At 55.9% G+C, this 27,863-nt stretch overlaps 1 protein-coding gene across 5 annotated transcripts; it reads left to right on the plus strand.

Moving 5' to 3' along the window:
• Window positions 1-4,500: 4,500 nt before the first annotated feature.
• FRMD8 (FERM domain containing 8) lies at window positions 4,501-27,079 on the plus strand. Of its 5 annotated transcripts, none has more exons than XM_036860864.1 (11): window positions 4,501-4,683; window positions 5,461-5,545; window positions 6,999-7,166; window positions 9,889-9,990; window positions 10,351-10,409; window positions 10,539-10,705; window positions 13,173-13,397; window positions 15,244-15,367; window positions 16,291-16,434; window positions 22,452-22,656; window positions 25,327-27,079. In XM_036860864.1, the coding sequence occupies exons 2-11, from the start codon at window positions 5,461-5,463 to the stop codon at window positions 25,443-25,445; spliced, it is 1,398 nt and encodes a 465-aa protein (XP_036716759.1). In that variant the 5' UTR covers window positions 4,501-4,683; the 3' UTR covers window positions 25,446-27,079. The 5 variants fall into 5 exon arrangements, 4 of the variants coding, with proteins under 4 accessions (XP_036716759.1, XP_036716758.1, XP_036716760.1 ...); XR_005020931.1 differs by lacking the exons at window positions 4,501-4,683; window positions 25,327-27,079 and adding exons at window positions 5,004-5,156; window positions 20,841-20,973 and having other exon boundaries at window positions 22,452-22,580; XM_036860863.1 differs by lacking the exon at window positions 4,501-4,683 and adding an exon at window positions 5,004-5,156.
• The last annotated feature ends 784 nt before the right edge of the window (window positions 27,080-27,863 follow it).

Below are 27,863 nucleotides of genomic sequence, written 5' to 3' on the forward strand. Positions count from 1 at the left end.
CTCACCTGTTGTGTTTTCTGCTAAGTGTCTGGTATTTTTATTTTTCCTACTCTGTCATCTTTCTCTGCCCCAGAAGCGGGGCAGTGTACATGGGGTGGAAGCCAGCACAGGCTTTGGCATCTTCTAAACCGGGTTCCAGCCTCAGCCGCCCCGGGCAGCCGGGTGATCTGTGGCCAGGCACACACTTTGAGGTTCTCTGCTCCCATGTCATTTGGGAGGCTTGGGAGGTCATTAAAGGGGGTTTCCAGGTGTTAGTGTTGTCGACGAAAATAATCAATACACAATCTATAACAGGAATTGAAAAGAGTTTTATTTGAGCCAAACTGAGGACTATAGCCCAGAAGACAGCCTCTCAGATAACTCTGAGGGACTGCTCCGGAGAAGCATGGTTTTCAGCACAGTTTTATGTCTTGTCAGAACAAAGAACATCAAACAAGTCAGGGATACATTCCTCATGGTTTCAAAAAAACAGATCAGCACATACGCAGAGAGTCAGTGTGGCCTTGGCGCCTGGGAAGTGAGACTTATCATCGAAGGAGTACCAGCATTGGCGTCCCAGGAAGAGAGGCACTTAATCTTCTATTTATTTATTTATTTATTTATTTATTTGGCTGTGCTAGGTCTTAGTTGCAGCAGGATTTTTAGTTGCGGCCTGTGAACTCTTAACTGCGGCATGCGAGATTTAGTTCCCTGACCAGGCATCGAACCCGGGCCCCCTGCATGGGGAGCATGGAGTCTTAGCCACTGGACCACCAGGGAAGTCCCTAATCCTTATTTTTAACGTGGACATTCTTTACTTCTGGTCAATGTACCCTTTTCTCTAATAATTAAAGCAGATGTACAGTGTATGCTTGATAGGCCACAAACAGGCTGTTCTAGTTCGCATCAAATTAAAGTTAACTCAGGTATAAGCCAGCATGACTTCCCCACACCTCAATATGTGAGCATTTCTTTTGTTAGTGTCCATGTTCAGGACCACATCATCCAGGGCCGTGTTCCTGACTTTCTCTGGCAACCTCACATCGATCCCTATGACGTAAGGCCCGGGAGACAGCAGTGGTGGGCATGTGGTGGCAGGGTGGGATGCACACGTGCTACCGGAACATGGGGCAGGACAAGGGGGCAGACCCGTGGATGCAGGCAAGGTGCTGACCGCAGGTTTGGCTGCAAACGCGGAGAGAATGGTGCCGTACAGATGTAACACGTTCTTCACATCAACAGCCATAAAATATTCCGTCAGATTTCTATTCTCAGGAATGATGGGAAGTTGGGGCCTGGGGTGGGATTGAGGAGGAGGGGGTCTTCTCTCAAGGGCACGGAGATCCAGGGCTCAGGCACCACTGCCCAGAGAAAGCTATGAAGTCCCCAAACGTGTCACCAACCCCTGGAGTTGCCTTGACCCCTCCCTTTCTCTCAACCTCACCACCATTCCGTGAGGAAACTGCGTTCGTGTTACCTTCCAAACAGATCCCGAATCCAACCCCTCCTCATCTCCTCCACTGCTACTGCCCTGGCCCGCAGCCATCATCACCTCCACTCGGATTCCTGTCCACAGCTGCCCTCCCTGCCCCCACCCTGTCCCTCCCACCCACCCACTTCCCCTTCCAGTCTGTCCTCCACAGCACTCAGATGACACAGTTGAAACTGAAGTAGACTGTCTCTCCCCTGCTCCACACCCTGCAATGGCCCCATCCTGCTCAGAGTCAAAACCAAAGCCTTCCAGGGACTTCCCTGGTGGTCCAGTGGTTAAGACTCCACGCTTCCACTGCAGGGAGCATGGGTTCCATCCCCGCTTGGGGAACTAAGATCCCGCAAGGCACGCATCGCCATCAAAAAAAACCCCAAAAAACAAAAAAACCAAAGCCTTCCTAGGCTCCAAGTGCCCTCGAGGTGCCACCCCTGCTCTCTGACTTCCTCCAGCCACACTGGCTTCCTTCTCTTCTTGCAACAGGCTCCCGCCCCCCGGCCTTCACACGGGCTGCTCCCTCTTCCAGTCGGCCTCCTCTTGCCTGGGCTCAGACTCACCTGCGCAGCAAGCCCGCCCTAACTGGCTCGCTGAATGCTGCCATCTGCCCCACCTGCCCAGCATTCCAGGTGTCCCTTCCCTGGTCCAACCTTTTCTTTCACTCATCACCTTCTGACACACTATGCAATTAACTTGTTGTCTGTCTGAGCAGGGATCTCTGGCTGTTTTGTCCACTAATGTTATCTTAAAGGCTTAGAACTATGTGTGAAATGAATGAGTGGACAAGTGAGGGAACAGCATTAGTGGGCTGCCCTGCAGCCAGCCCTGGGTCTCCAATTCTCTGTCCCCATCTCCAGCAGGACCCAAAGAATGTAAAGTCCTCCAAATAGCCCCAATCTGCCCCTGCAGATCTCTTACAGCTCTTAGTTTCCCATCAAATGCCCAAGGACCAGTCCTGCTGATGCGTCTCCTCTCCCGCTGCTGCCAAAGCAGAACACATCCACCCCCACCACATTCTCGTGGGTGGACAGGTTCTAGGAAGCAGGGTTCCGTCTCTGACCCCCTCCCCCTGCAGCTGCCCAGGGCCCCTGGGGCTGCCCCCAAAGACCTTCCCGAGTACTGGTCTCTCGCGGAAGCTGGGCTGTTATCCTAGTTCTGCAGCTCATTGTCTCCTGAGTGATGCTGGGCGATCCCTCTGTGGGCCTTTATTGTTTGCAAAAGTAAAGGACCAGCCCAGCAGATTGCTGAGTCTAAGGCCTCTTGGCTCTAAAGGCCTTCAGGCTGCCCTGTCACTTCAGAATGGGTCCCACTCTCTTCTCTAATCCCACTACACCTCCCCAGCTCAAAGGAGACCCATTGCCACTCCCCAGAGGCTGGCAGAAGGGCAGCCCCACCCCTGACTAGTTCTTCTCCAATCCTCCAGCAAGTTCCACCAGCTTGACCCTCTGTCTGCCGGAGCAGAGCTCTGATTTTGACATTCTGTAGCTCACGACCTCCAAAATGGCCTCACTGGCTGCTAAACCCACCACAGCCCTACCCCTGGTGTTCATGCCCCAACCCCCAGGTGCAACCCCACCTTCCCACCTGCTGTGCTCTGATGGCCCAGGGCTTCCCTGGTGTCCTAACCATGCTCCCACACCTCCCGCTACCTGGAGTGCCTTCAGGAATCTCTTCCAGCGCCGCTCCCCGCTGGATCTGGGTTCCAGTCTCCTCACCACCACCACACGTACTGCCAGACGTCAGCTTTGTTACTGAACCTTACTGATCCTGTTTTCTCATAAAATGGAAATATAATACTCACCTCTTAGTGTGTTATAAAGATTAAAGCACTTAGAAAAGGGTCCGGCACATTGTATATGCTCTGCAAATGGCAGCTACTATTGTTCTCATCTCCACTCCCAAGGTCCATGAGGATGACATGAGGAAACACACGGGAAAGTACAGTAGGTGCTCAGGAATTGAGGACGCTGCTCTTCCTGCTTGTGACATTTTATAGTTCTTAAGGCAATTCTGTCATCTTATGTAGCTTTAAACATGCATCTCTCAGGACTTCCCTGGTGGTCCAGTGGTTAAGACTCCACGCTCCCAATGCAGGGGCCCCTTGTTCCATCCCTGGTCAAGGAACTAGATCCCGCATGCCTCACGGTGCAGCCAAATAAATAAATATTTAATTAAATAAATAAACATGCATCTCTCCTGGGCTTCTTTCTCTCTCCTCTCTCCCTCCACTCCCCAGTGAAACCCCTGAGGGCAGGGGCCACGTCTCACCCAGGTCTCCATCCTCTGCCCCAGCCCAGGCCGCACACCCAGTAAGCACTCAACACACTGAACTGTGTTCACACTTCAGTCCAGCTGGTTTAGGGAGGCCACCAAGCCACTGTGGCCTGTCCCAGAGCTGAGAACCTGGAGGGAGATGCCGATTCCCACTGCTCACATCTGAGCTTCCTTGAGCCCTTAGATCATGCTGGGAAGGAAAACATGATGTAATGGGCCAATCGTGGGGCAGTGTGGGTCCCGCAGGGCAGGCAAAGAGCTGTTTCAAATACTGAGGAAACTTGGACTGGGTTAGGAGCTGGAGCTGCCTTCCAATGCGCTGGAATCAGGGCAGGGCGAGCCCTCTACCTCCCACCCCCCCACCCCCCCACCCTCCTGATCCCCCAGCCCATTGTTGTCACTTAGAACAACCTCTGGCTACTCTGGCTTAGGAAGGCACCGTATGGACCTGTTTTTCTCTCTGAGGCACCTCTACACCTCAGGCACACACATGCTGGCCTTGCCAGGACATACATGTTAGTGACATGACCCTGGGGATAAGTGGTTTCACACCTGCTTCTTCGGGGCCCCAATGCCTCTCCCAGCCTGCGAACGACGCAAGGTGTCCCAGGCTGTGTGTCCAAGATAGTGAAGGCTCATGTGACTGCTCCCTGGAATAACAGGTGTGCCCAGCCTGGATTTCTGACACGTAATCTGAGGATCTCTGGAAGTCATCGAGTACAACCTCTTCATTTTACAGAGGAGGGAACTGAGGCCCGGAAGCGAAGGGGCTTGTCCAGGATGAGCCGGGACAGGGACCCTGTCTCCTGACCACCGCGGACAGCCTATCACCCCTCACGGCCTCGAGGCGCTGCAGTACAGGGGGCGGCTTGCGTCACCTTTACCCAACGCCCAGCACAGTGTGGCTCCATGATACGCACCCACGAAGCATCTCCCTTTTACAGGTGAGGGGACCGGCCCAAAGTCACACGCGTTTGAGCACCAGAGCTCGCGCCCCCATTCCCGATTTCCTTGAACCTTCGCCACACCCTGTTACCGGCCAATAGACGGGACCCGTGTGTGTGGGCCACTGGCCCCCCCCAGTGACTCGGGTAGGTGGCGAGGCAGTTTCGTAACGCAGCCACAAGAACCTGGAGGCGTGAGGCCGCGATAGCCGCGAGCGGGCAAGGGGCGTGAGCGCGTGGGCGGCAGGCAGGGCGCGTGCGCGGCGGCTCCGAGCTCCGATTGGCTCCTGCGGGCCGGAGAGGCGGGGCCGTGTGCGGCGCTTCCTCCGCCTCTGCTTCCGCGTAGCAGCCCCGGGAGCTGGAGCCGAAGCGGGATTCAGAGTGCCGGCCGGCTGTGAGGCCGGGGCAGCAGCTGGCGGCCAGGGTCAGGGCAGGAACCTGGACTGAGGCGGCGGGCGCTGCGTCTCTGCGAGGTGAGAGAGCGGCGACGCCCTGCACGGGCCTCCGCCCCGGACAGGGGTGCGCCGTGCCGTGCCTGGGCACCCCGGCGAACCGAACTTAACCCGTCTTCTGACCACCACGGCCCCAACCCCTTCCACCTGCCCCGACCTCCAGTTGGCGGAGGACTCCCACCCCTCACCCCGCTAGTCAGCACACCAGTGCCTCTAGCCCTGGTTGTTCACCTTCGTAGATCAGTTCGGGACCCCTTCCTTACTCAGTGAGAGCTTGAAGGGCTCCGGACTCTCCAGTAGCTGCTTTTTCTCTTTTCCTCTGCAGATGGACGGGACAGAAGACAATGCTGGGCAACCCGGCCCCGCTGATCGGTCCCATCGAAGCAGCGTGTCCTCCGTGGGAGCCCGAGGTGGGTCCCTGTCCCCAGTCTTCTCCCCGCTGTACCCTCCTAGGGCCCCAGCCCTGAGGAAGTGGCCCTGGCTTGTCATCTCTTTCATTGAAGAGAATCTTATTTATTAATTAACAAATAAGGTCTGTTGAGGTGTGGAAAAGTGACAAGTCAGTCCGGGGACCTGGGCTCTGTCACTAGGCTACTGGCTGAGTTGGGTACCCTTCTTGAATCTCTATTTCCTCACTTGTAAAATCTTAGGTAGCCATGAAATTCAAACGAAATCTCATGAATGAAAAATGACATATTCACTTTCTTTGTTTGGTAAATAGCCTTTTGAAAGCAGAGATCATTATCTACATTTTATAGGAAGGAAATTGGGCCCTAGAGAGGTTAAGTGACAGGATACTGGAGCCTTCACTGTCCCAGATTTCCCTTTGAATTTCAGCCTCCTGGACATTATTTTATGATCTCTCAAGAGAGTAGCTGTTAGAGCAGGACAGACTGGGGATCCAAAAAGCACCTTCATTTGTGTTAGTAATAAACTGTACTTTTGCGTTTCACAGGCTTCATCTTATTTGATTCACAGAAGCTCGTGGGGGGGTGGTGCGGGGGGGGGGGGGGTTGGTATTAGCGGTACTTTGCACCTGAGGCATTTGACACACTGACTTACTGAAATCAGTCAACTAGCCAGAGGCCAGGCAGGATTGGAACCCAAGTATATTGGCCTCGGAGCTGAGTGCTTCTTCATGGTACCTGTGGTTCCAGTGATGGAGATTTGAATCCGGCTGCTCTTTCAAGGGTCTCCTTTTGGCTCCAGGCTCCAAATAGGCATCCCACAGGCTGTCACAGGGGAACACTCAACTTTTTGGATTGTACTTCTGTTTAACACTGAAAGGCCATCGTGTTGAGTCCCGAGTCTTAAAGAGTCCTAAGGAAGCTGAGCCCTGGAACTTGCTTTACCCTGGGATGGCCTTGAGAATCTTCTGTCCCCATGTTAGCTTGGGTCAGAGAGAGATAGTGATTTGCTTAAGGATAATAGCTCTCTCCCTCCCTGCTTGATTTACTAACTACTGTAACCTCAGGATGGGTTCAATCTACCTCTGCCTCAGTCCCACCTGTAGAATGTTCTCCTTCAGGGAAGAAGCACACCAGAGTCCTTGGGGCTGCCAGGGGAGTGTGTGGGGGTGGAGCAGCCAGCCCTAATTTGAACTTTTGGGGGTCACGGTGGGTCTAGGCTGGTCCCTGGGCTGGAATTGCTGGGTTTCTGGGTGGTTTGAGGGTCTTCAGTAAGTCCTAACAGCACTCTTCACGGGGTCCTTCGGGGATGCTGGGGCTCTGCCTCTGGAATGTAACCTTGGTCACCCCAAGGGGTGCAGGCTGGGGGCTGCAGCCCCAGGGCGGGGAGTGGAGGGTGCCTGGTTGGCATGCCTGGGCAGTGGGCCCAGCTGACCCTGCCTGGCCTCCATTGCAGCAGCCGACGTGCTGGTGTACCTGGCGGATGACACAGTGGTGCCCCTGGCCATGGAGAACCTGCCCTCGCTCACTGCCCACGAGCTGCATCAGACCGTCCGTGAGGTCCTGCAGCTCCCGGATGTTGCCCTGGATGCCTTTGCGCTCTGGCTTGTCTCCCCTCTGCTGGGTAAGACTTGGCTGGCAGTGAGAAGCCCAGGCGGAAGGGCTGGAAGGGCGCTGACCGGTGGGGAAGGAGGGGGCAGCTTCTGGAACCTCTGGCCGCTATACATCAGGGGAAGGTGGGACTTGTTTATGTCCTGGAGCTAGCCTTGGCTTTCAGGACCCAGAGCCCTGAGAGGTGGCCTGGCTCCTCTGCCCCCGCCTCTCCTTTCTTTGTGCTGGAGGCAGAGGAGGGGCCAAGCCTACCCCTCAGCCTCAGTGCTGCTGGAGCCTGAGCATCAGGAGGGGTGGGGGCGGCGGACAGGGAGGGAGGGGGTGCGTGTTCACCGAGCACGTGGTCTGTGCCACAGCCTGAGCTGGCATTTTGCAAGCAGAGTTTCACCTTATCCTCATGGCCCAGCCTGGTCACGCAGATGAAGAAATTGAGGTTTGGAGCCGTGGGACCAGTGAGTGGTGGGACCAAGATCAGAATGGAAGCCTGGGTGGCCCCCAGCCAGCCTCCTTGAGCTGCATCCTGCTCGGTGGAGGCAGGGAGGAAGGTGGGACCCGGCCCAGGAAGCAGCCACCCCTGAGGATGAGACTTTTCCTGAGGGTGGGGAGGATGAGTGGGAACCCAGCTTCTCTGCAGGGGGTCTCCAGCCTTGCCTGGTTTCTGGCCCGTGATCACCCTGTCCTGCCCTTTCAGGCTGAGATCCCAAGGCGGGCGGGTGGAGTGGGGATGAGGGCAAGTGGGGGCCCTCCAGCCCGCAGGCCTGGGGGACATGAGGTGGGGGGGAGCGGGGAGCTCCCTGGGGCCTCAGAATAGGGCTGCTAGCCTGCTGGCTTGGTCAGGAGAGGGGCCAGGAGAGGATGCCCCAGCTGGTGCCGGGACCAGGCATGTTTTCTGTGCTCATTCTCCTCCCTTGTAGAGGAACAGGGGCAAGAAGGGTGTGCCTGGTCCCTGGGCCCCTAGGAGTTTGTGCCTGTGCCCTGGAGGGAGGGTGTGCCCGCTTGGTAGGAGAGGGAGTGCCTGTCTCCCCACCCCCACCCTCTAGTGGGAGCTTCCTGCCCAGCTGCCGCTCTCGCCCACCCTCTTCCTGCTGGTCGGTCTCTGGTCTCTTTCGGCCGCTCCCCACCCAGCTCAGCTGCCCCTCTTTCACCCTTCTGGCTGCTGGTCAGGACCGCGGGCCCCTTGGCTTGTGTCTCTGGAAAGCTGGGGGTGGTTTCGTGGGGCCCCTGCCCTGCCTCAGACGCCCTGTCCCTGCAGTGGGGCAGCTTATTTCCTCCCCCACTCCCTCGTCGTCGCATTCCTGCTCCCCCGTCACGGGAACATGAATGGGCTGCCTGTGTGGCCAGTGGGTCACCCTGGGGCACTGCCCCATCCCAGAGGCCCCAGCACGGAGTCAGCGCCCACTTTGTTCGCAGGCTGGGTTCAGGAAGGCTGAAAGGCCACTTCAGCTTTGACTCGGGCCCTCAGAGCTCTTGGTCCCGCACCACGCCCGGAGTGGGTGAGGCGGTGACATATGCCCCAGGGACAGGGTGCTGTCTGCTGGAGCCGCCCTTCAAGCTGGATGTTTGGGAGGGTTTGACCTTCTCCACGCCACTGTCAGTCTGCATGGAAAAGGGCTCCAGGGACTGTCGGTCTCGTTGGGGTGACAGCCTCCAGGCAGGAAGGCCCCATCTGGAAGCGTGGGACGGCAGGGTCAGCGCAGGCCTCTTCTGATAACGGGAGTCCTCTGAGCTGCTGGGGCTCAGGGGGTGAGGCTGGCTGGGGACCGTGGACAGTGTCCCGGGGTCCCAGCTATCCAGTTACCTCATTCGTCTCGCAAGTATGTGCAGAGCAACCCGCCCACAACCTCGTGCCGGGCAGAGAGCTAGATGCTAGGGGTCCGGTGGGGAACAGGAGTGAAAGTGTCCCTGCCCTCAGGGGACTCACCGTCTAAAGTGTGCTGGGAAGGCTTGCCAGGAGCAAGTTGCCAGGAGTGCTTCCTGGTGGAGCCAGTGATTCTGGTGGCAGCTGGGTGGCATGGCGTTGAGGCAGGGAGCTTGCAGGATGGAAGATCAGCTGGAGCCCAGAGCCCCCGGGGGAGATGCTGGGGTGGAGGCTGGCCGGGGCGAGGCCCAGGCAGGGCCAGGAGCAGGGGAGAACAGCCCCTTGGGCCTTTGGGCCTCAGTTACCAGCTTTGGGCTCTGCTTCCTAACGGCGGTGCTGGGGCCATCTGTACCACCGGCCCCAGCACCTTCCGTCTGCCACAGCCTCTCGGCTCCAGCCCATCCTGGGCACCGTAGGGAACAGTCAGAGACTGACTCTGCCTGGAACCTGACCCCCTCTCACTTGCTATGTGGCTTTGTTTTTTTGTTTGTTTGGGTTTTTTTTTGTTTCTTTGGCTGAGCCATGCAGCACGCGGGATCTTAATTCCCAGACCAGGGATCGAACCCGCGCCCCCTGCAGTGGAAGCGCGGAGTCTTAACCGCTGGACCACCAGGGAAGTCCCTGTTGTGTGACTTTGGACAAGCACCTTAACTTCTCTGAGCCTCATTTTTCTTCTCTGAGCCTCATTTTCATTGGATGAAATGAGGGTAGGGTTATTGCAGGGCAGTTGCCTTTAACCACTTGAAATGGTTTTGGACACTTCGTACCTACTTCAGTTAATATTGGTCATGACTGCGTCATCTTTGCATTGTTGTTGTTAGTGGGTGGCAGTTGCACTGGTCAGGGCTTCATGGCCGCTTCCCCTGTCGTCCTGCAGAGGTGCAGCTGAAGCCCAAGCACCAGCCCTACAAGCTGGGCCGCCAGTGGCAGGAACTGCTGCTGCGATTCACCGACGCCCCGGACGATGACGTGGCCATGGGTCAGTGCTGCTGCCTGTGTGTCCCCGTCCCAGGGGCCTCCCGGGGTCTGGAGCACGGGCTCCGGGCCCAGCCAGGCCTCCCCTGGCAGGTGGAGCTGCCCTGGCTGAGAGGCAGGGCCGGCATCTGCCCCGGAGGAGGGAGGGATCCCTGAGAGGAGCCCAGGAGGGGTGGGCTGGGGGGGCAGTGAGCAGCTTGAGATAAGCCACGCCTCCTGTCTCTGCACAGCCCGGGGGTTTTCTCAGTGGTGGTGGAGGAGGCTTGGGGACTGGAGACTGGGCCAGCTGGGGAGAGGGCAGAGCTGGCTGCGTGGGGCGTGGGGCGTGGGGCGGCCGGCCGGTGACCCCCTCCTCTCTCCCCAGATGAGCCTTCCCTGCAGTTCCGGAGGAACGTGTTTTTCCCCAAACGGCGGGAGCTCCAGGTGAGGCAGGGATTCCCAGGCGGTACCACCCAGGTCTGGTGCCCTGTGTCCAGCCTCCCCTTGTCCTGACCCCTGGACACTGGTGCCCCACCCAGCTGAGCCACCCCTCCCTGCCACACCGGCCTGCAGATCCACGACAAGGAGGTCCTGCGGCTGCTCTACGAGGAGGCCAAGAGCAACGTGCTGGCCGCTCGGTACCCATGCGACGTGGAGGACTGCGAGGCCCTGGGCGCCCTGGTGTGCCGCGTGCAGCTCGGGCCCTACCAGCCTGGCCAGCCCACTGCCTGTGCCCTGAGGTGAGGGCCAGCGTGACCTGAGGCAGGGGCCCGAGGTGGGGAGGGTGACCTCGGAATCCTGGGTACAAGTGGTCTTGTTAGGTCCTGGAGTCAGGAGGCCCTGACGCTGTGTGACCTTGGGTGAGTCACCCCACCTCTCCGAACCTCCTTTTCCTCGTCTGCTCTGGGCTGAGGGGCCTGGGCAGTGGGAGACGGGGGAAGTGACGTCCGTGAGAGGACCCCCAGAGGTGTGTGAGGGTGGAGCCCGGACTCCGTGTGAGGTCAGGGGGAGTTGGGCTTGTTCTTTTTGCGGGTCGCAGCCAGGGAGTGGCCAAATACTGAGTCCCAGTTGTCAGTGACAGTCTCACTTAGTCTCAAACTCCAGGGACGAGGCCCCATTTCCTGGATGCTCCAGTATGCCGGCTCTGTGCTTCCTACCCGTCTGTCTAGAAGCCGTGCTCTTTGCTGTGGGAATTGGCAGGGCCTGGGGTCGTGACGATTGAGTCTACCCTGGAAGCAGACCAGGCTGTCTCTGACCTCTGTGAACAATGATCTTGAGGTTTAGAGATATTTCCAAAGAAGATGAACTTTTTTTTTTTTTTTAAACTGGTAACAGTTATGTAGTCTTTTATTTTTAATTTTTAAAAAAAATTTATTTATTTTATTTATTTTTGGCTACATTGGGTCTTCGTTGCTGCGCGCGGGCTTTCTCTACTTGCGGCAAGCGGGGGCTACTCATTGCAGTGGCTTCTCTTGCTGCGGAGCGCTGGCTATAAGGCGCGCGGGCTTCAGTAATTGTGGCGCATGGGCTCAGTAGTTGTGGCTCGTGGGCTCTAGAGCGCAGGCTCAGTAGTTGTAGTGCATGGGCTTAGTTGCTCCGCGGCATGTGAGATCTTCCCGGATCAGGGCTCGAACCCCTGTCTCCTGCATTGGCAGGTGGATTTTTAACCGCTGCGCCACCAGGGAAGCCCTGAAGATAAACTTTGAACACAGCCTGTCCTAGACCCAGGGCTCCAACCCACACCAGCCCTTCAGGGTACAGTTGTGTCGGGGGGGGAGGATTCACAGAGACAGGGCCCTGTGTCGGGGCCCAGCAGGGGCCACCATGGGCTCAGTGGAGCCTGAGTGATCCCAGCTGAGCTGGCTGGAGGCTGGCAGCCGTAGAAATCCTGGCTCTCGTGATGGGCATGTCTGATCCTATTGCAAGTGACAGCAAATCCAGCTCAGACTATTTGGACTTGAGGTACTTTGTCAAGAAATGGATGGGTCTGGGGTGACTGAGATGCAGGGGCTCCGGTTGGGTACCCCCAACCCCAAGACCCTGTCCTCACTCTCCTCGCCCAGCCCTGTGTCCTCTGGGCCAGCTCGCACTCAGGCTCTTGCCTCGTGGTGGCCAGGTGGCCAAAATAGTTGCACGTTGGCAAGGAGAGACCTCGTCCCTCACGTGACCAGAGTCCTAAGACTCATCTGGTGACTGGGCCCAGGTCCACCCAAAGGAGACAGAGTGGCCAGGGTGCTGATTGGCTGAGGCCCAGATCCTCCCTTAGGACCTGCCATGAGCCTGCACAGACCCTGTGGACTGAGAGTGGGAAGGTGGGATTTCCAATGATGAGTGGGCGCTGTGGCTGGAAGCAGGGATGTCGGGGGACAGATGATGAAGATGCCCACGGCAGCCCTGAGAAGTGGGGGCAGCCCCCTGGATGCCCGTCCTCATGCCGCCCTGCAGTTGGGCCTCTCTGGGCATCAGGGTCTTTCCTTGCGTCAGCCCTGCTGCAGGGCCAGCCATCCCTTCCCATGGCCCGGGGTGTTGGTCCTCCAGAAGCCCCCGCAGGGACCCCTCCCCTCTTCGGTGACAGTGACAACCTCGGCCATATTTGTTTGGCACCCACCACATGCCATGCACATGCCGGCGCCCGTCCATGTGAGTAGGGATCCGTGTCCTTATTTAAACGTGGAGACATAGGCTTGGAGAGGGCGCTCACTGCTCGTAGGCTGGGCCCCGGCTGCAGTCCCCCTGGAAGGGCCAGTGCCTGGCCAGAGTCAGGGGGCTGCCTGAGGGGGAAGAACGGTGCCGTCACGCCAGGATGCTTCCCGACTCTGTGTGTGATTGAAAATGCCCTTTCCTTCATGAACCTGTGCTGATGAGTTGTAGGTTGGTGGTTTTTTTACCTCCCTATTTGGCAGAACAGAACATTGATAGCTCTAGGTCACTTGGACCATTTCTTGGTTGTAAAATCACCAGTTTAGAAATCGAAACCTTCCTCTGGCCACAGTCTGCTTCTGGGGTGGGCCTGGTTTCAGCTCTCATCCCAGTCTCCTGACTTCTCCTTCAGGCCTCTCATGCTGCAGGGATCTCGGCAGTGGGCTCTCTGGGGGTCCGTGTGCAGGGCGCCCCCTGCCCTCCCCACGCCCTGGGAACCTCGGCGCCTCCCCAGCCCGCAGGCATGGAGCCGTCCTCATGCCGGGCCCCGTTTTCCTTCCTCCACAGGGAGAAGCTGGACTCCTTCCTCCCTGCCCACCTCTGTAAGCGGGGCCACGGGCTCTTCGCTGCCCTGCGGGGCCGTGGGACCAAGGCCGGAACTGGCGAGCAGGGCCTGCTGAACGCCTACAGCAGGGTGAAGGAGGTGGCCGGCAGCGAGAGCGAGCACGAGGCCTCCCTCAGCCCCCACTACCGCGCCTACCTCCTCAAGTGCCACGAGCTGCCCTTCTACGGGTGAGCGGCTCCCTGGCCGCGGCCACGGCCCCAGGCCCACTGTCCCTCCCTCGCGGCCCGTGAGCCCATCTCCGTTCCCGCCGAGCTCTGTCCTCACGCGAGGTGTGTCCGGATGCCAGCACCTCGGGCCCCGCGGGTCCCAGGCTGGACACTCGTCCTCCCCCTTCCCCGTCACGGGCTAGGACACCGGACAGGTCCTCTCCTTCCTCCTGCCTCAGCCACATGGTCCACGGACCTGCCCACCTCCCCCTCAGCCAGCTCTCATTCATGCAGGCACGTCTAGCCAATAGCTCCTGTGTGCCTGCTGTGCGCCAGCACCCTCTAGGTGCTGGAGACACCTCGGTAAACAAAAGAGGGTCTACACCAGCCCGGCGAAAGGAGGTGTTGAGGAGGAGGGAGTGAGCAAGCCTCAGGTGCTGCTGCTTCAAGGTCAAGTTCAACTGGTCCCTAGTGGTTGATAGTTGACCTTGGCTCCAGCATCTTGGGGGTAGCAGTGGGTGGAGGACAATGAGAAGAAGAATCAGTGAGTGTAACCAGCTCTCTCAGGAGCTGCGCTGTGAGACGGAGCCCAGGGGCGGAGCAGCAGTGTGGGCGTGGGGCGGCAAAAGGTCTTTAGCTTTTATGGTGAGTGAGATGCGTGTGTGCTGATAGGATCGAATAGAGAGTGAAAAATTGAGGTGCGGGCGGCCAAGTGGCCACTCTTTGGGTTGCTTCAGTTCCTCAGCGGATTAGGAGTCCCAGCCCTGAACCGAGCCTGTGGGAGTCTTCCCGGAGTGGGAGCACCGGGCCGTGCTCAGCGCTGCTCTTGGAACTGAAGGTAGAGCGTGCTTGTCTCCAGTCCTGTCCTCGGGGCTGCAGGATTTTTTTTTTTTTTAATAAATTTATTTTATTTTTTTATTATTTTTGGCTGGGTTGGGTCTTCGTTGCTGCACACGGGCTTTCTCTAATTGCATTGAGCGTGGGCTGCTCTTCGTTGTGGTGCGCGGGCTTCTCATTGCAGTGGTTTCTCTTGTTGCAGAGCACGGGCTCTAGGCACGTGGGCTTCAATAGTTGCAGCACGCGGGCTCTAGAGCGCAGGCTCAGTAGTTGCGGCGCACAGGCTTAGTTGCTCCGCGGCATGTGGGATCTTCCTGGACCAGGGCTCGAACCCATGTCCCCTGCATTGGCAGGCGGATTCTTAACCACTGCGCCACCATAGAAGCCCGGGGCTGCAGGATTTAACTAGGGCTCTGGCTTAGCCAGGGGTGAGGGGGCGTGTGGGCGAAGGCCCAGGGCAGCCAGAGGAGAGGAAGAGGCCGTGGCGGGGCAGGATGGAGGGGGGACAGCTCAGCGGGTGGGCGTCCCAAGGCTGATGCACCCTTTCCCTTTCTCAGTGTCGAGTCCTGAAGCTGCTTCCCTGCCTGGGCAGCCCCTGGGGGACGGTGGGCAGCGGGGCTCTCCCAGCCTCCAGCAACCACACCCCCCAGACCCTGAGCCCTCGGGCTCCTGGCTGTTCCCTGAACGTAGCTTGCTCTGTCCCACACCCGGGCTCATGCTCTGCCCTCTGCCTGCAGTGCCCACCCTTCTCTGTGCCACCCAGTTCCTCCTCTGCCTGTTCAAACCCGCCTGTCCTGCCTGATCAGCTCAGATGCCACCACCTCCGCGAAGCCTCCCTCTCGCCGTCCCCTCAGTTTCTCCCTCCCCTGGGGTGGGTTTCCATTTAACCTTCAGTCACCCAAACAGCTTAAGCTTCTCAGGTGCCTGGGACAGGGCCTGGCCAGAGCATCCCCTGGTGGGTGAACCCAGACCCTGGGCCATCTGTTCTCGCTGCTGGAGGGGACAGCCTAACACCGCTTTCCCTCCCCAGGTCTGCCTTTTTCCACGGCGAGATTGACAAGCCAGCCCAGGGCTTTTTGCACCGCGGCGGGCAAAAGCCAGTGTCTGTGGCCATCAGTCTGGAGGGCGTGCATGTCATTGACAGCAGGGAGAAGGTACCTGCTGCTCCTCCAGGGTGGGACCTGGAGTGGGGGCCTCATTGCAGAGGAAGGGAGTGGGGTCATCACCCAGGCCTTCCTGGTTCCCTCGGGCTTCTGGTTGGCCTGGGAGCAGGGTGGGCGGCCTGTCTGGCCTCCTTCCCTCAGATGTCCCTGGGGCTTCCACTGTCATCCTGGGGGCTTCCCTGGGTCTGCTGTGGGTCAGCCTTTCTGCCCAGCCTGCTAGGCAGGGCGGTGGCCGGGACAGGGGGAGGCTGCAGCTGGTGGAGAGAGGCTGGTAGGGCCTGGCCGCTCTGCCTGGCCAGTGGCTGGAGACTAGCTGGTGGTTTTCCCAGAAAGCCCTGCGACTGGGAGCCCGCCTGGCTGGCTGAGTCCTGCTCCTCCTCCCGCATGTGGTGCTGGGTGTCTCGGCTGCCTGGGTAGAAGATGGTGTCAGCAGCCTGCCCTGTGGGCCTCTCTGCACCTGGGCAGGGGTCCCTGCTAAGCCAGCAGAGAAGTTTGGGGGAGACTTCTGGTTGTCCCCAGAGAGGGATCCCAGCCCTTCCTGGGCATCTGTGCCCCAACATGCCGGGCCCAGATCCGGCCTCCTGCTGAGATGCTACCCAGCTGATCTCAGGGGAAAGGTCTCCCCTCCCCACCTTCCTTCCCCTGAGTCACTGCCCCAGCTGTCAGGAGCTTGACCCGCTGATGAGAAGTGCGTGGTTTAGGGGGTCTCATGCTCCCTGGACCACAGCCTCCTTTGAGGGTCTGATGGAAGCGGGGCTTCTTCTCCTGAGAGAAGCTCACACCTGAGCTTAGGCTCAGCCTTGGAGGTAAATAGCCTGGCCAGGTGTATCCTCCTGGTGATGCCCGCGTGGGACGGGGCAGGGGAGCAGGCCTCTGCCCAGAGGAGTCCAGGCTCTGTGTCTCCCGCTGGCCAGCACGTCCTGCTGGGCCTGCGCTTCCAGGAGCTGTCGTGGGACCACACCTCTCCCGAGGAGGAAGAGTCTGCCCTGTGGCTGGAGTTCGACGGGGACAGCGAGGGCACGCCGGTCAACAAGCTCCTCAAGGTCTACTCCAAGCAGGTAGTGGTGGGTGCTGCCTGCGCCGGGGCTGGGGATGGGGCTCAGGGGTCCCAGACTACTGGAGGCTCCAGGCTGGGTGGCAAGGAGCTGAGAGGGCTGCTGAGGGCCTGGGGACCAGGCGGCCGGCTCCTGCTGACCGGGAGCCACCCTTGCGGGTTCGGGAGGCCCGGCCAGCTGGCGGGGCAGCTGCCGTCGGGGCAGTGGTTGGTGGAGGGCTGCCCGGTGCTGTGTGACCAGCCCGCACTGGCTCCCTTGGTCCTTGAGCCCCCGGTGAGCGGGGCTCTCAGGTGACGAGCAGGCATGGAATGGCTGAGACCCCTCTTTGCCTTTGTTTCACTTTCATCCGTTTGGCACCTGGTCTTCCCACCTGAACCTTCATCCCCGCCCTTTCCCCTCCCACCCTGGTTTCTCCAGGAGGGCCCTTCCAGGACTCAGAGCCTGTTGCTCTCCGCCCCAAGCACAGAGACGGGCTCCAGGGACTCCTGTGAAAGCACGTGCCCCCTCCTGCCACCACCTCGGGCCCCCCGGCCCGCCACAGCTGGGCTTCTCCCGTTGCTCCCTCTGCGCCTTCCTTCCCACCACTGCATCCACTGCTCCAACCCCAGCAGCCTCTGCCCTGCCACACCCGCTACCCGCCACCCGGGTGCCTGCTCTCGCTCCTGCAGGCTCCTCCCGCCTCCTGCCTTTCCCCCCCGGTCTCCCCTGCTGGGCCTCCTCTCCAGGGCCTCGCAAGGGAGCTCTCTCCCTGTCCAGCTCTTCCCTCTCTCATCTTTGAACACTCAGCCGTCCCAACCTTTATGCTGATGACATCATATTTTCTACATCACTCTTAGTTCCCCGATCAGGGATCAAACCCATGCCCCCTGTGGTGGAAGTGCGGAGTCCTAACCACTGGACTGCCAAGGAATTCTGTAGACTTCTTTTTTAAGTAAACGTTTTATTGAATTATAATATACATGCAGAAAAGTGCCCAACTCTCTTTTTTTTAAAATATATAAATCTATTTATTTATTTATTTATTTATTTTTGGCTGCGTTGGGTCCTGGTTGCTGTGCGCGGGCTTTCTTTAGATGCGGCAAGAGGGGGCTACTCTTCGTTGCGGTGCACGGGCTTCTCATTGCGGTGACTTCTCTTGTTGAGCATGGGCTCTAGGCGCGCGGGCTTCAGTAGTTGTGGCACATGGGCTCAGTAGTTGTGGCTCACGGGCTCTAGAGTGCAGGCTTGGTAGTTGTGGCGCACGGGCTTAGTTGCTCCGCGGCATGTGGGATCTTCCCTGACCAGGGCTCGAACCCGTGTCCCCTGCATTGGCAGGCAGATTCTTAACCACTGCGCCACCAGGGAAGCCCCCCATCTCTTAATCTCAACAAATTTCCCCAAAGAAACCTATGTAACACCTTTCAGATTAAGAAAGACCCCTTGAGCCCCCTCCCAGCCTTGCCCCCCACCAATGGACCTCCACATCCTGACTTGTGTCACCCCAGAGTCGTTCTGCCTGGTTTTGAGCCTTAGGGCAGTGGGTTCCCACAGTGTGTTCTGTTCTGCCCGGTGTCTTGCGCTCAGCCCTGTGTCTGTGAGCTCCGTCCTCGTCCCCACTGCAGGTGGCAGTGCTTTGGTCTTTCATGCGGCTCTCGGGTGTTTCCACATGTGAATTTGTTAGTGTTGACTTTTCCGTCCCATTGCGGACGGGCACTTGGGTCTCCAGTTCGGGACTGTTGCAGACAATGCTGCGTGATCGGTGTTGCACATGTCCTCTGTGTGCGTCCAGGTGCGCGCCCAGGAGCCGACAGGCCGGGTCGCAGGCAGGCGCCGTGCTCGGCGCTCGCCCACGGTGGCCGCATGCTGGCTGCTCCAGTAGTTAGTATTGTCATCTTGAACGTTCAGCCAGTCTGGTGGGTGAGGAGGGGTATCTCCTTGTGTTTTCTTCCTTTATTATTTAGTCAACTTTATTGAGATATAATTTACAATAAGAGTGAGTTGTAACACGTTCACACACCCTTGTGACCACTGCCACCGCAGGCAAGCTATGGAGCCGCTTATTTGCCATCCGTGTATCTTCCTAGAGGCGAAATGTCTATTCACATCTTTTGCCCATTTTTTAATTGGCATTATTTCCATCACCCCCAAATCTCCGTGTGGTTTTAATTGGCAACACACAAACACACACACACACACACTAATGAGGTTGAGCATCTTTTATGTGTGTATCCACCATCTGGATATCCTGTTTGTTGAAGTCTTTTGCCAATTTTTCTTTGGGGTTGTGCTTTTTTTTTAAATTGTTTTGTACATTCCGCTTCTGATTGAAGACTCATCTCTTCACCTGCTACTTGACACCTCCCCTTAGCTATCCCTAGAGTTTAGCTTTCTCCAGAATGTCATATAAACACATGCATCATATTTATCCAGGAGAAATGGAGATATATGTCCACACAAGACTTATACTAAGATATTCATAGCAACTTTGTTTGTCTTAACCAAAGAATTGGAAACAACATACATGTCTGTCAACTGGTAGATAGATAAACAAATAGTGGTCCAGCCCTACAGTATATATACTGTATGCAGCCCTTTGACGCTGGCCTCCTTCACTAAGCTTCATGCTCCTGAGGTTCATCCACATTTCGTGGTATAACAGTTCGTTCCTTTTGATTGTTGAATAGTATTCCAGTGTATGGATACACTACAGGTCAGCTCTTCACCCACTTGTTTGGGTTGTTTCCAGTTTGGGGCTTTTGTGAATAAAGCTGCTCTAAGCATTTGTGTACAGGCTATTGTGTGGGCGTATGCCTTCACTTCTCTTGCATAAATACCTAGGAATGGGATTACTGGATTGTATGATAAAACATATGATCAGCTTTACTAGAAACTACCAAACGGTTTTCCAAAGTGACTGTACCATTTTGTCATCCCACCAGCAATGTCTGAGAGTTCCAGTAGCTCCGCATCCTTACCCAGCACTTGGTGTTATCAGTTTTTGTTTGTTTGTTTGCCATTCTAATAACTGTATGGTAGTGATAAGTCATTGTGGTTTTAATTTGCATTTTCATAATGAGTAATGATGTTGATCATCCATCCGTGTGTTCATTTGCTATCCATTGGTCTTCTTTGATGGAATGTCTGTTCAAATCATTTGTCCATTTTTTTTCTTTTTTAATTTCTTTTTTTAACATCTTTGTTGGAGTATAATTGCTTCACCATGGTGTGCCAGTTTCCGCTCTACAACAAAGTGAATCAGCTATACATACACATATATCCCCATATCTCTTCCCTCTTACATCTCCCTCCCTCCCACCCTCCCTATCCCACCCCTCTAGGTGGTCACAAAGCACCAAGCTGATCTCCCTGTGCTATGCGGCTGCTTCCCACTAGCTATCTATTTTACGTTTGGTAGTGTATATATGTCCATGCCACTCTCTCACTTCGTCCCAGCTTACCCTTCCCCATCCCTGTGTCCTCAAGTCCATTCTCTATATCTGCATCTTTATTCCTGTCCTGCCCCTAGGTTCTCCATAACCAATTTTTTGTTGTTGTTTTTAGATTCCATATATATGTGTTAGCATACGGTAATTGTTTTTCTTTTTCTGACTTACTTCACTCTGTATGACAGACTCTAGGTCCATCCACCTCACTACAAATAACTCAATTTCATTTCTTTTTATGGCTGGGTAATATTCCATTGTATATATGGCCCACATCTTCTTTATCCATTCACCTGTCGATGGACACTTAGGTTGTTTCCATGTCCTGGCTATTGTAAATAGAGCTGCGATGAACATTGTGGTACATGACTCTTTTTGAATTATGGTTTTCTCAGGGTGTATGTCCAGTAGTGGGATTGCTGGGTTGTATGGTAGTTCTATTTTTAGTTTTTTAAGGAGCCTCCATACTGTTCTCCATAGTGGCTGTATCAATTTACATTCCCACCAACAGTGCAAGAGGATTCCCCTTGTCCATTTTTTTTCCTTTGTCCATTTTTAAAATTGGGTTATTTGTTTTCTTACCGAGCTGTAAGAGTTCATTATGTATTCTACCTACCAGTTCCTTATCTGATACATATTTTGCAAATGTCTTCTTTCAGTCTATAACTTGATTTTTTTCCCTAAAAAATGTCTTTTAAAAAGATGTTCTTAAATATTCCAGTCCATTTATTTTATATCTCCATTTATTTGTCTTTGATTTCTTTCACTAACATTTTATGGTTTTCAGCATACAAGTCTTGTGCATCTTTTATTAGATTTATCTCCCCCTCCCCCTCTTTTGGTGCTACCAGAGATGGTACTATTTTTAATTTCAATTTCCAGTTATTCATTGTGGTGTATAGAAATGCAGCTGATTCTCTTACCATATATCCTTTTATCCTGTAACCCTGTTAAACTCACTCACTATTTCTAGTATCTTTTTTGCAGGTTCTTTGTGATTTTCTGTGTGGACAGTTAACATTGTCTATGAACAGGGACAGTTGTATTCTCTAACTTTCCAGTCTGTGTGCCTCTCAGTTGTCTTGGCCGATAGCACTGCCTCGGATCCCCGTTAACGGTGGTGAGTAGGTGTGAGCAGACATCCTTGACTTGAGGGGAAGGCATTCAGTCTTTTTTTTTTTAATATAAATTTATTTATTTATTTTTGGCTGTGTTGGGTCTTTGTCGCTGCTTGCGGGCTTTCTCTAGTTGCGGTGAGCCGGGGCTACTCTTCATTGTGGTGCGCGGGCTTCTCATTGTGGTGGCTTCTCTTGTTGCGGAGCGCGGGCTCCAAGCGTGCGGGCTTCAGTAGTTGTGGCACGCGGGCTCTAGAGCGCAGGCTCAGCAGTTGTGGTGCACGGGCTTAGTTGCTCTGCGGCATGTGGGATCTTCCCGGACCAGGGCTCGAATCCGTGTCCCCTGCATTGGCAGGCGGATTCTTAACCACTGCGCCACCAGGGAAGCCCAAGCATTCAGTCTTGCTCTGAGTAAGTGTGGTGTTAGCTGTGCGTTTTTCATAGACGCCCGTCATCAGGTTAAGGAAGTTCCCGTCCATTTCTAGTTTGCTGAGTTTTATCCCGAATGGATATTTCATTTTGTCGGATGTGGCTGAGGTACAGTGGCCGCGTCCCCGAACCTCAGGAGCATCAAGCGGTGTTAGAGAAACTCAGAGGGCTCAGGGCCTGTCCCCACCGGCTGCCCGCTGCCCAGCGCCCCTCTCAGCTCAGCGCAGTTCCCTCAGGGAGGAGAGGAGGCCGGTGTGGAGCCCGGACCTGCCTGTGCACGGTTTCCTGCCCTGCTCCTCCTGCGCAGGGCGGCTTGTGTGGCTCTGGGGAGGCCTCGGGCCACCCCGTCGGGCAGGTGGGCACCGGCTGCCCCCTTGGCCTCTGACCCTGCTCCCCAGCGGGTTCTCTTCTTACGACACGAGGCAGGCATGTGTCCACCTCAGTCCCTGCTGTGTCCTGCCGCCTGCAGCGGGGTGACACTTCATAAACACGTGCTGCCTAAGCGACACCACCTGCTGGCAGCTTTCTGTCTGTGGGTCTGCGATCCCCTGCCATCCCCACCATCTGGTGCCCAGACCGTGCCCGCTGACATCTGGTCACATCACCTTTTATGTCGATGTGCGTAGTGTTTCCAGTTTGTTGAGAAGACGTCACTTTAGAAGAATGTGCCCAGAGGGAGCCGCCTTCCCACCCGGTGACCTCACCACCGCCTTCTCCTTGGCTGCGGGTTCTTCTCTCAGCAAATGCACATGCCGAGAGCCCTGCCCTCCTCCTCCCTCCCGACCTGCGCCTTCTAACTGCGTTCCTTCTTTCCCACCCCATCTCTGACCCCTGAAGTCCCCCCACATGGGAGGCCTCCCCTGCCCCTGGCCCACAGAGCACACCCCCCCCCCCTTCCTTCCTTGCGTAAAGGGTGTTGGTTTCCTCACTGCCTCCCCCACCAGAGGGCAGGGGGCTGTGGGTTCGGTTCATCTGGCTCTGCAGCAGGTAGGGAGAGGTGGGCCTGGGCCAGGGCTCCCCCCCAGGCCTCACGCCGGCCCCCTCTCCCCCCCAGGCCGAACTGATGAGCAGCCTCATCGAGTACTGCATCGAGCTGAGCCAGGCCGCGGAGCCCGCGGCCCCCCAGGAGAGTGCGGCCGGCGCCGCCTCGGCCCCTGGCAACTCACCACCCGCCACTCAACGCCCCCAGCTGCGGAGGCAGGGCAGTGTGGTGTGCAGCCGGATCCAGCATCTCTCCACCATCGACTACGTGGAGGAGGGTGAGTGACCCCCTCGCGGTGTACACGTGTACCTACACGCGGGCACACGCACGCCACGGGGAGCTCTGGAGGGTAGGGAGGTGGGGAGCAATTCCAGACCCGGTGAGTTAGCCTCCAGCGGCAGGACCTGGCTTGGGGGGTGGGGGGCAGGCTGGGCACCAGTGTCCCATCGTCTGGACTCTGCGACAGGGAATCTGAGGCCTCCGGGGCTCCGGCAGTAAGAGCCCCTCTCCATCCCTTCTCACTGCTGCGTCCGCAGACGTGTCCAGATGTGAAAAACTAGAAACTACCGGTGCCTGTTATTAAAGGTGTGGGTACAGGAACGATGGGCCCACACCCTGTGGGATCAGTGCAGCTGGTAAAGATGCCATACGTACCCTAGTGCACTGTGGTGTCTTAGATCGAGTCCCAGAACAGACAGCGGACATTGTGGAAGAACAGGTGAAATCCACAGGTTTGCAGCTTAGTTAATAAAGCTGTACCAGTGTTCTTAGCTGTGGCACGGACTGTGGTAACAGACGGACCGTGCTAACACAGGAGAGGCTTATGAGGATATGCAGGAACTCTGTGTATTATCTTTGCAACTTTTCTGTAAGTCTAGAATTATTCCAAAATAAAAAGGGTTTTTTTTGTGGTTTTTTTTGGTTTTCAAATGGCAAGATGTTCACAAAATAGCACTGAGTAGAAAAAATCAGGTACTAGGAGAAAATCAGGTACGAGTACTAGGTACTAGGTGCTCATTAGCATGCGAGACAGCGTCCACGTGCACAAGGAGGGAGAGACCCCTCTGCAGCCATCAGCTGCTGTAACTTTCCTTTTTTATTCGTGCTTCTTTCTGGCATTTAAATTTTTACAAGCATGTCATTTTTATCATCGGAAAAAGCAAAATAATTTATAATTTTTCTCTGACACACTTGTTACCACAGTTGCTGTCTTCCTCTCCTAGTGAGCTCAGCCCCTTCCCCCCCCATCCCCTGTCATTGGACATCATAGTTACAGTTGACCCTTGAACAACACCGGTTTGCGCTGCGCGGATCCACTTACACGCGGGTCTATTTCAGTAGTAAATACTGTAGTACTACACGATCCATGGTTGGTTGAATCGGTGGATAAGGAGGAACCATGGGTATACGAAGGGCCAACTATAAGTTATACTCAGATTTTCGACTGCGCAGAGGGTTGGCATTGTCCGAGGGCTGACTGTATTTCTGGTTCTCAGCTACTACAAACAACATACCTGTAGCCAAATCCTTACCTGGAATCTGAACTGTTTCCTCAGGATAAATTCCTAGAAATGGGGTTGCTGGGTCAAAGTGTGTGCCCACTGTACCCGTCCCAGGAGAAAAGGAGGCACCTGCCTTCCCCACCCTCACCCACGATGGGTGTTATCGTCCTGAGGGGCAGAGAACTCATTGGAGTTGGGGTTTGGATGCTGGTGAAGTGGGATCATTTTTACATGCTTGATCACGTACAGTTTCTTCATGCATTACTGTTCATTTCTGTTGCCTATTTTTCTTTTGTTGCTTGATTTTTTAAATTAACGTCTTAGGTTAATATGGTGTATTTGTTAGAATTAATGAACCGATGCGATGCAGTATTATTAACTGAAGTCCTTAGTTTTAACCTAACGTCCTTTTTCAGTCCCAGGGTCCTGTCCAGGACACCACACTACATTTGGTTATCATGTCTCCTTAGGCTCCTCTTGGCTGTGACAAGTTACTCAGACTTTCCTTGTTTTTTGATGACCTTGACAGTCTTGAGGCGTACTTGTTGGGGATATTGTAGGATGCCCCTTTATTGGAATTTCTCTTATGATTTTCTCATTATTAGACAGGGTTATGGGTTTTGGGGAGGAAGATCACAGAGGTAACATGCCATTTTTACTACATCATATCAAAGGTACCTTATCAACACGATCTATGACTGTTGATATTAACCTTGATCACCTGGCTTGAAATTTTTAACTTTTAAGAAGTCTTTTTAGGTACTTCCCTGGCGGTCCAGTGGTTAGGACTCCAGGCTTCCACTGCCGGGGCCCTGGTTGGGGAACTAAGATCCCACAAGCCTCGTAGTGAGGCCAAAAAAAGGAAGTCTTTTTATCTCATTGAGGGTTACCTTCAGCCAGTAGTATATGTTATAGGTATTTTGTGGTTTTGGTCTGTTCTTTTTTTCTTCTTCTTTTTTTTTTTGTAATTGAATTATAGTTGACATACAATATATTATATATTGTGATATATATAGTGATTTTGACAAACATAGTGATTCAGTATTTTTATATGTTACGAAATGATCATAAGTCTAGTTACCATCTGTCACCATACAGAGTTATTACAATGTTATTGACCATATTCCGTATGCTGTATATTACATCCCTGTGACTTACAGCTGGAAGTTTGTACACCTCTCTGGTCTCTTCTTGAACAGGTTTAGACAGCACAGCAGGCCCAGCATCAAACGCAAACCCTGGTGGCCTCTGATTTGGAGGCTGGCCACCCACCCCACGTGTCCTGTCGCTGGTGGGAGAGCTGGGGTGGGGCTGAGGCTCACAGAGCCGGCAGGAGTGAAGAGGGGAGCTCATCCTGAACAGGCTCCAGAAGGGGCTCCCCTGGGGCTGGGCCCCCTTCCCGGGAAGCCCTCCCCTCAGTGTGTGTCCCTCTTGCTCCCCGACAGGCGAGCAGATCAAGCGGGTGAAACCGAGACGCAGCACGTCCTTCTTCAGCCGGCAACTCTCCCTGGGCCAGGGGAGCTACACCGTGGTGCAGCCCACTGAGAGCCTGGAGCAGGGCTGAGGGCCGCAGTGCCTGGCAGGAGGGCATGGGGGCAGCCCCCGGGCCTGGCCCTGCATCATGCTACCTGAGGGGGAGCGCTGGGAGGAGGGCAGCCTCGGCGTGTGGCCAAGTCACTTCTGTACCTGGGACGCTGCCCGGGCTGTGCTGTGCGGAGCCGGCTGGGGGCTCCTGCAGGGTCCCTCCCCCCGGACGCCAGGCCCCGCTGCAGTCTCAGGACCAATCTGACCAGGTTCCGGCCGCCCCCTCCCACCCAGGGACTCGCCTTTGTGCCCCTCTCAAAACGGACAGTATCCCCTGCCCTGAAGTCCCCGCTGGAGGCAGGTGTCCCCACTGGAGGAGGACTAGGGCTCAGGACACTTGGGCGTACTGTGTGTCTTTGGTCTTTCCCCTGGACTTTGGTGACCACACCCCCGCATTCCTTCTGCTGCATTCCAGCCCACACCACCAGGCTGGGACGTGGCCCTGCAGGGAGAGGGCAGGGGACCTCCCTGGATTGAAACACAGCAGGAACAGAGAAGGTGAGGCCCCCACCAAGCCCTCCCCAGCTGGATGGAACTGGATGGCCCCTGCGCCCTTCACTCAGGCCTCTCTTGCGGGCAGGAGACACTCTGACCAGAAGGAAAGTGTGCTTGCTCATCTTTGGTGATGTCACTGTGCTGGGAGCTGGCTGTCCTGTGGACCAACAAGTCCACTGGACCCACACTCCACACCCGGAGGAGCTCCCAAACCCCCTTGGGCTGCAGGTTTTAGTTTTGATCTTTCTTTGTCTGCTTCGGTTCCATGAAGCTGTGAACTTGGGCAACTCACAAGGATGCTGCCGCCGGCCTCGGAGCCGCTGGCGCTCCTTCCAGGATGGCGCTGTGGTTTCACCTGGCCTGAGCCAGGGGGCCGGCCCATGCACGGGAAACCCCAGGACGGGAGTGGTCTCCTCCTTCCCGAGGACCTTGTAGGGAGGCTGGATGTGGCCTGGGCATGGCTCTTCCCACACCCACCTGCCTTCCCCCAGATGAGCTGGCCTCGGGGAGGGCCTCCCAGCCCTCGGGCTCCTCCGTGGTAGGTCCCTGGCTTTCCTGAGTGCTTCCTGGGACTTGAGGCAGTCCCAGCTCAGCACAGGCTTTGCTTTGTCTTCCCTTCCCAGGGGAGAATGTGGGGGAGGAAATGTGAATCTCTTGTCTCCGGATTTCCAGTCACCTCCTTCTCCCTTTGGTGACTCTTGAACACTCCAGATGTTTCGAGGTGGCTTGCCTTTCAGCAGTAGGGACTTTGTTATCTGTCATCATAAATAGGCATCTCCAGTCTTTTGGAATGTCCTAGCCAAAGGACGTCTCATCTCTCCTCCTGGAGTCCCTCTCTGGCTCCCAGCCCTCTGGTTATCTTATCCCACTCACTGTTTTGATGCCAGGTGAATTCTTATCTGATGGGTTGAGGGGCCTGAGGGTGTGTGTGTGTGTGTGTGTGTGTGTACACACAGATTACTTGTTTTGACTCTTCAGCCTCTTTTTCCTATTTTCTTAGCATCCATTGTGCCTTAACTTTTTCTGCCTGCCCTTTCGGGCAAAGCAGTATTTTACTAAATGTCCTTTGAATATTCTTATCCCTTCGTATCATGTGACTTATTAATAATAAAATCAATTTCCAGCAAATTTTGGGGTGGTTTATGATATGAAATAACGAGAGTGTGTTAATTACAGCCTGGGAGTTAATTATAGGCTGTGTATTTGCTTTTCATCAAATGTGCATGAAGGAATGCAGCCCGCTGGGCTTGCCAAGCTAGACACAGTTGGAGAACCCAGAGTAAAGCTTTTTAGTCTCAGCGGTTGGTGAGGGACTCCCAGGGTAGGAAGGTCCAAGAGGGCTTTTGGGGTTCATGGTGGGAGCCAAGGTGACAGCTCTGCAAGGAGCAGGGGAACGAGAAGCTGGCGGTGGGCAGGCAGACGCTTTGTCCCTGTCCAGTGAACCTAACTGGCCCAGCCTGCTGGACCCTGTGCTGTCAGCTCACACCTCACACTCTGGGCTTGGGACCCAGGGCCCAGTCTGGATGCCAGTGCCTCAGGGGAGAGGCCAGAGAACCCAGGAGGTCTGGGGGGTTCTCCTGCCAGCCCTGAGGTCTCCTCGTGCCCCCGGCCTGGCCAGGAGGCAGTCTGTTTCCCACAGGTGCTGTTGGCGGGTGGGCACGGGACAGCACGAGACCCACACACCAGAGCACTGGGAGTCCCGCAGGAGGCAGCAGTGGTGACTGTGGGCTTGGGCCCTGGGCAGGTGGGGCACTGTCTGGGGGCTTGGGGTTCACACTGAACATTCAGGAGCTGGAAGGAGCAAGCCACGTGTCCCGGTAATAGTGCAGTTCCAGGACTAGGGCCCCTCCCCTTGGGCGTCTGTGACAGTGAATGGGGTCCTCTGCGTGGCATGGGCAGCAGG

This window comes from Balaenoptera musculus, chromosome 8 (assembly GCF_009873245.2).
Source record: "Balaenoptera musculus isolate JJ_BM4_2016_0621 chromosome 8, mBalMus1.pri.v3, whole genome shotgun sequence".
Classification (NCBI taxonomy): Eukaryota; Metazoa; Chordata; class Mammalia; order Artiodactyla; family Balaenopteridae; genus Balaenoptera; species Balaenoptera musculus.

Bases quoted from the DNA above. Each gene is read 5' to 3' on its own strand.
- FRMD8 (XM_036860864.1), top strand. From the start codon at position 5,461: ATGGACGGGACAGAAGACAATGCTGGGCAACCCGGCCCCGCTGATCGG. The intron at 5,546-6,998 runs GTGGGTCCCTGT...CCTCCATTGCAG, and splicing joins GTCCTCCGTGGGAGCCCGAG to CAGCCGACGTGCTGGTGTAC. The intron at 22,657-25,326 runs GTGAGTGACCCC...GCTCCCCGACAG, and splicing joins CATCGACTACGTGGAGGAGG to GCGAGCAGATCAAGCGGGTG.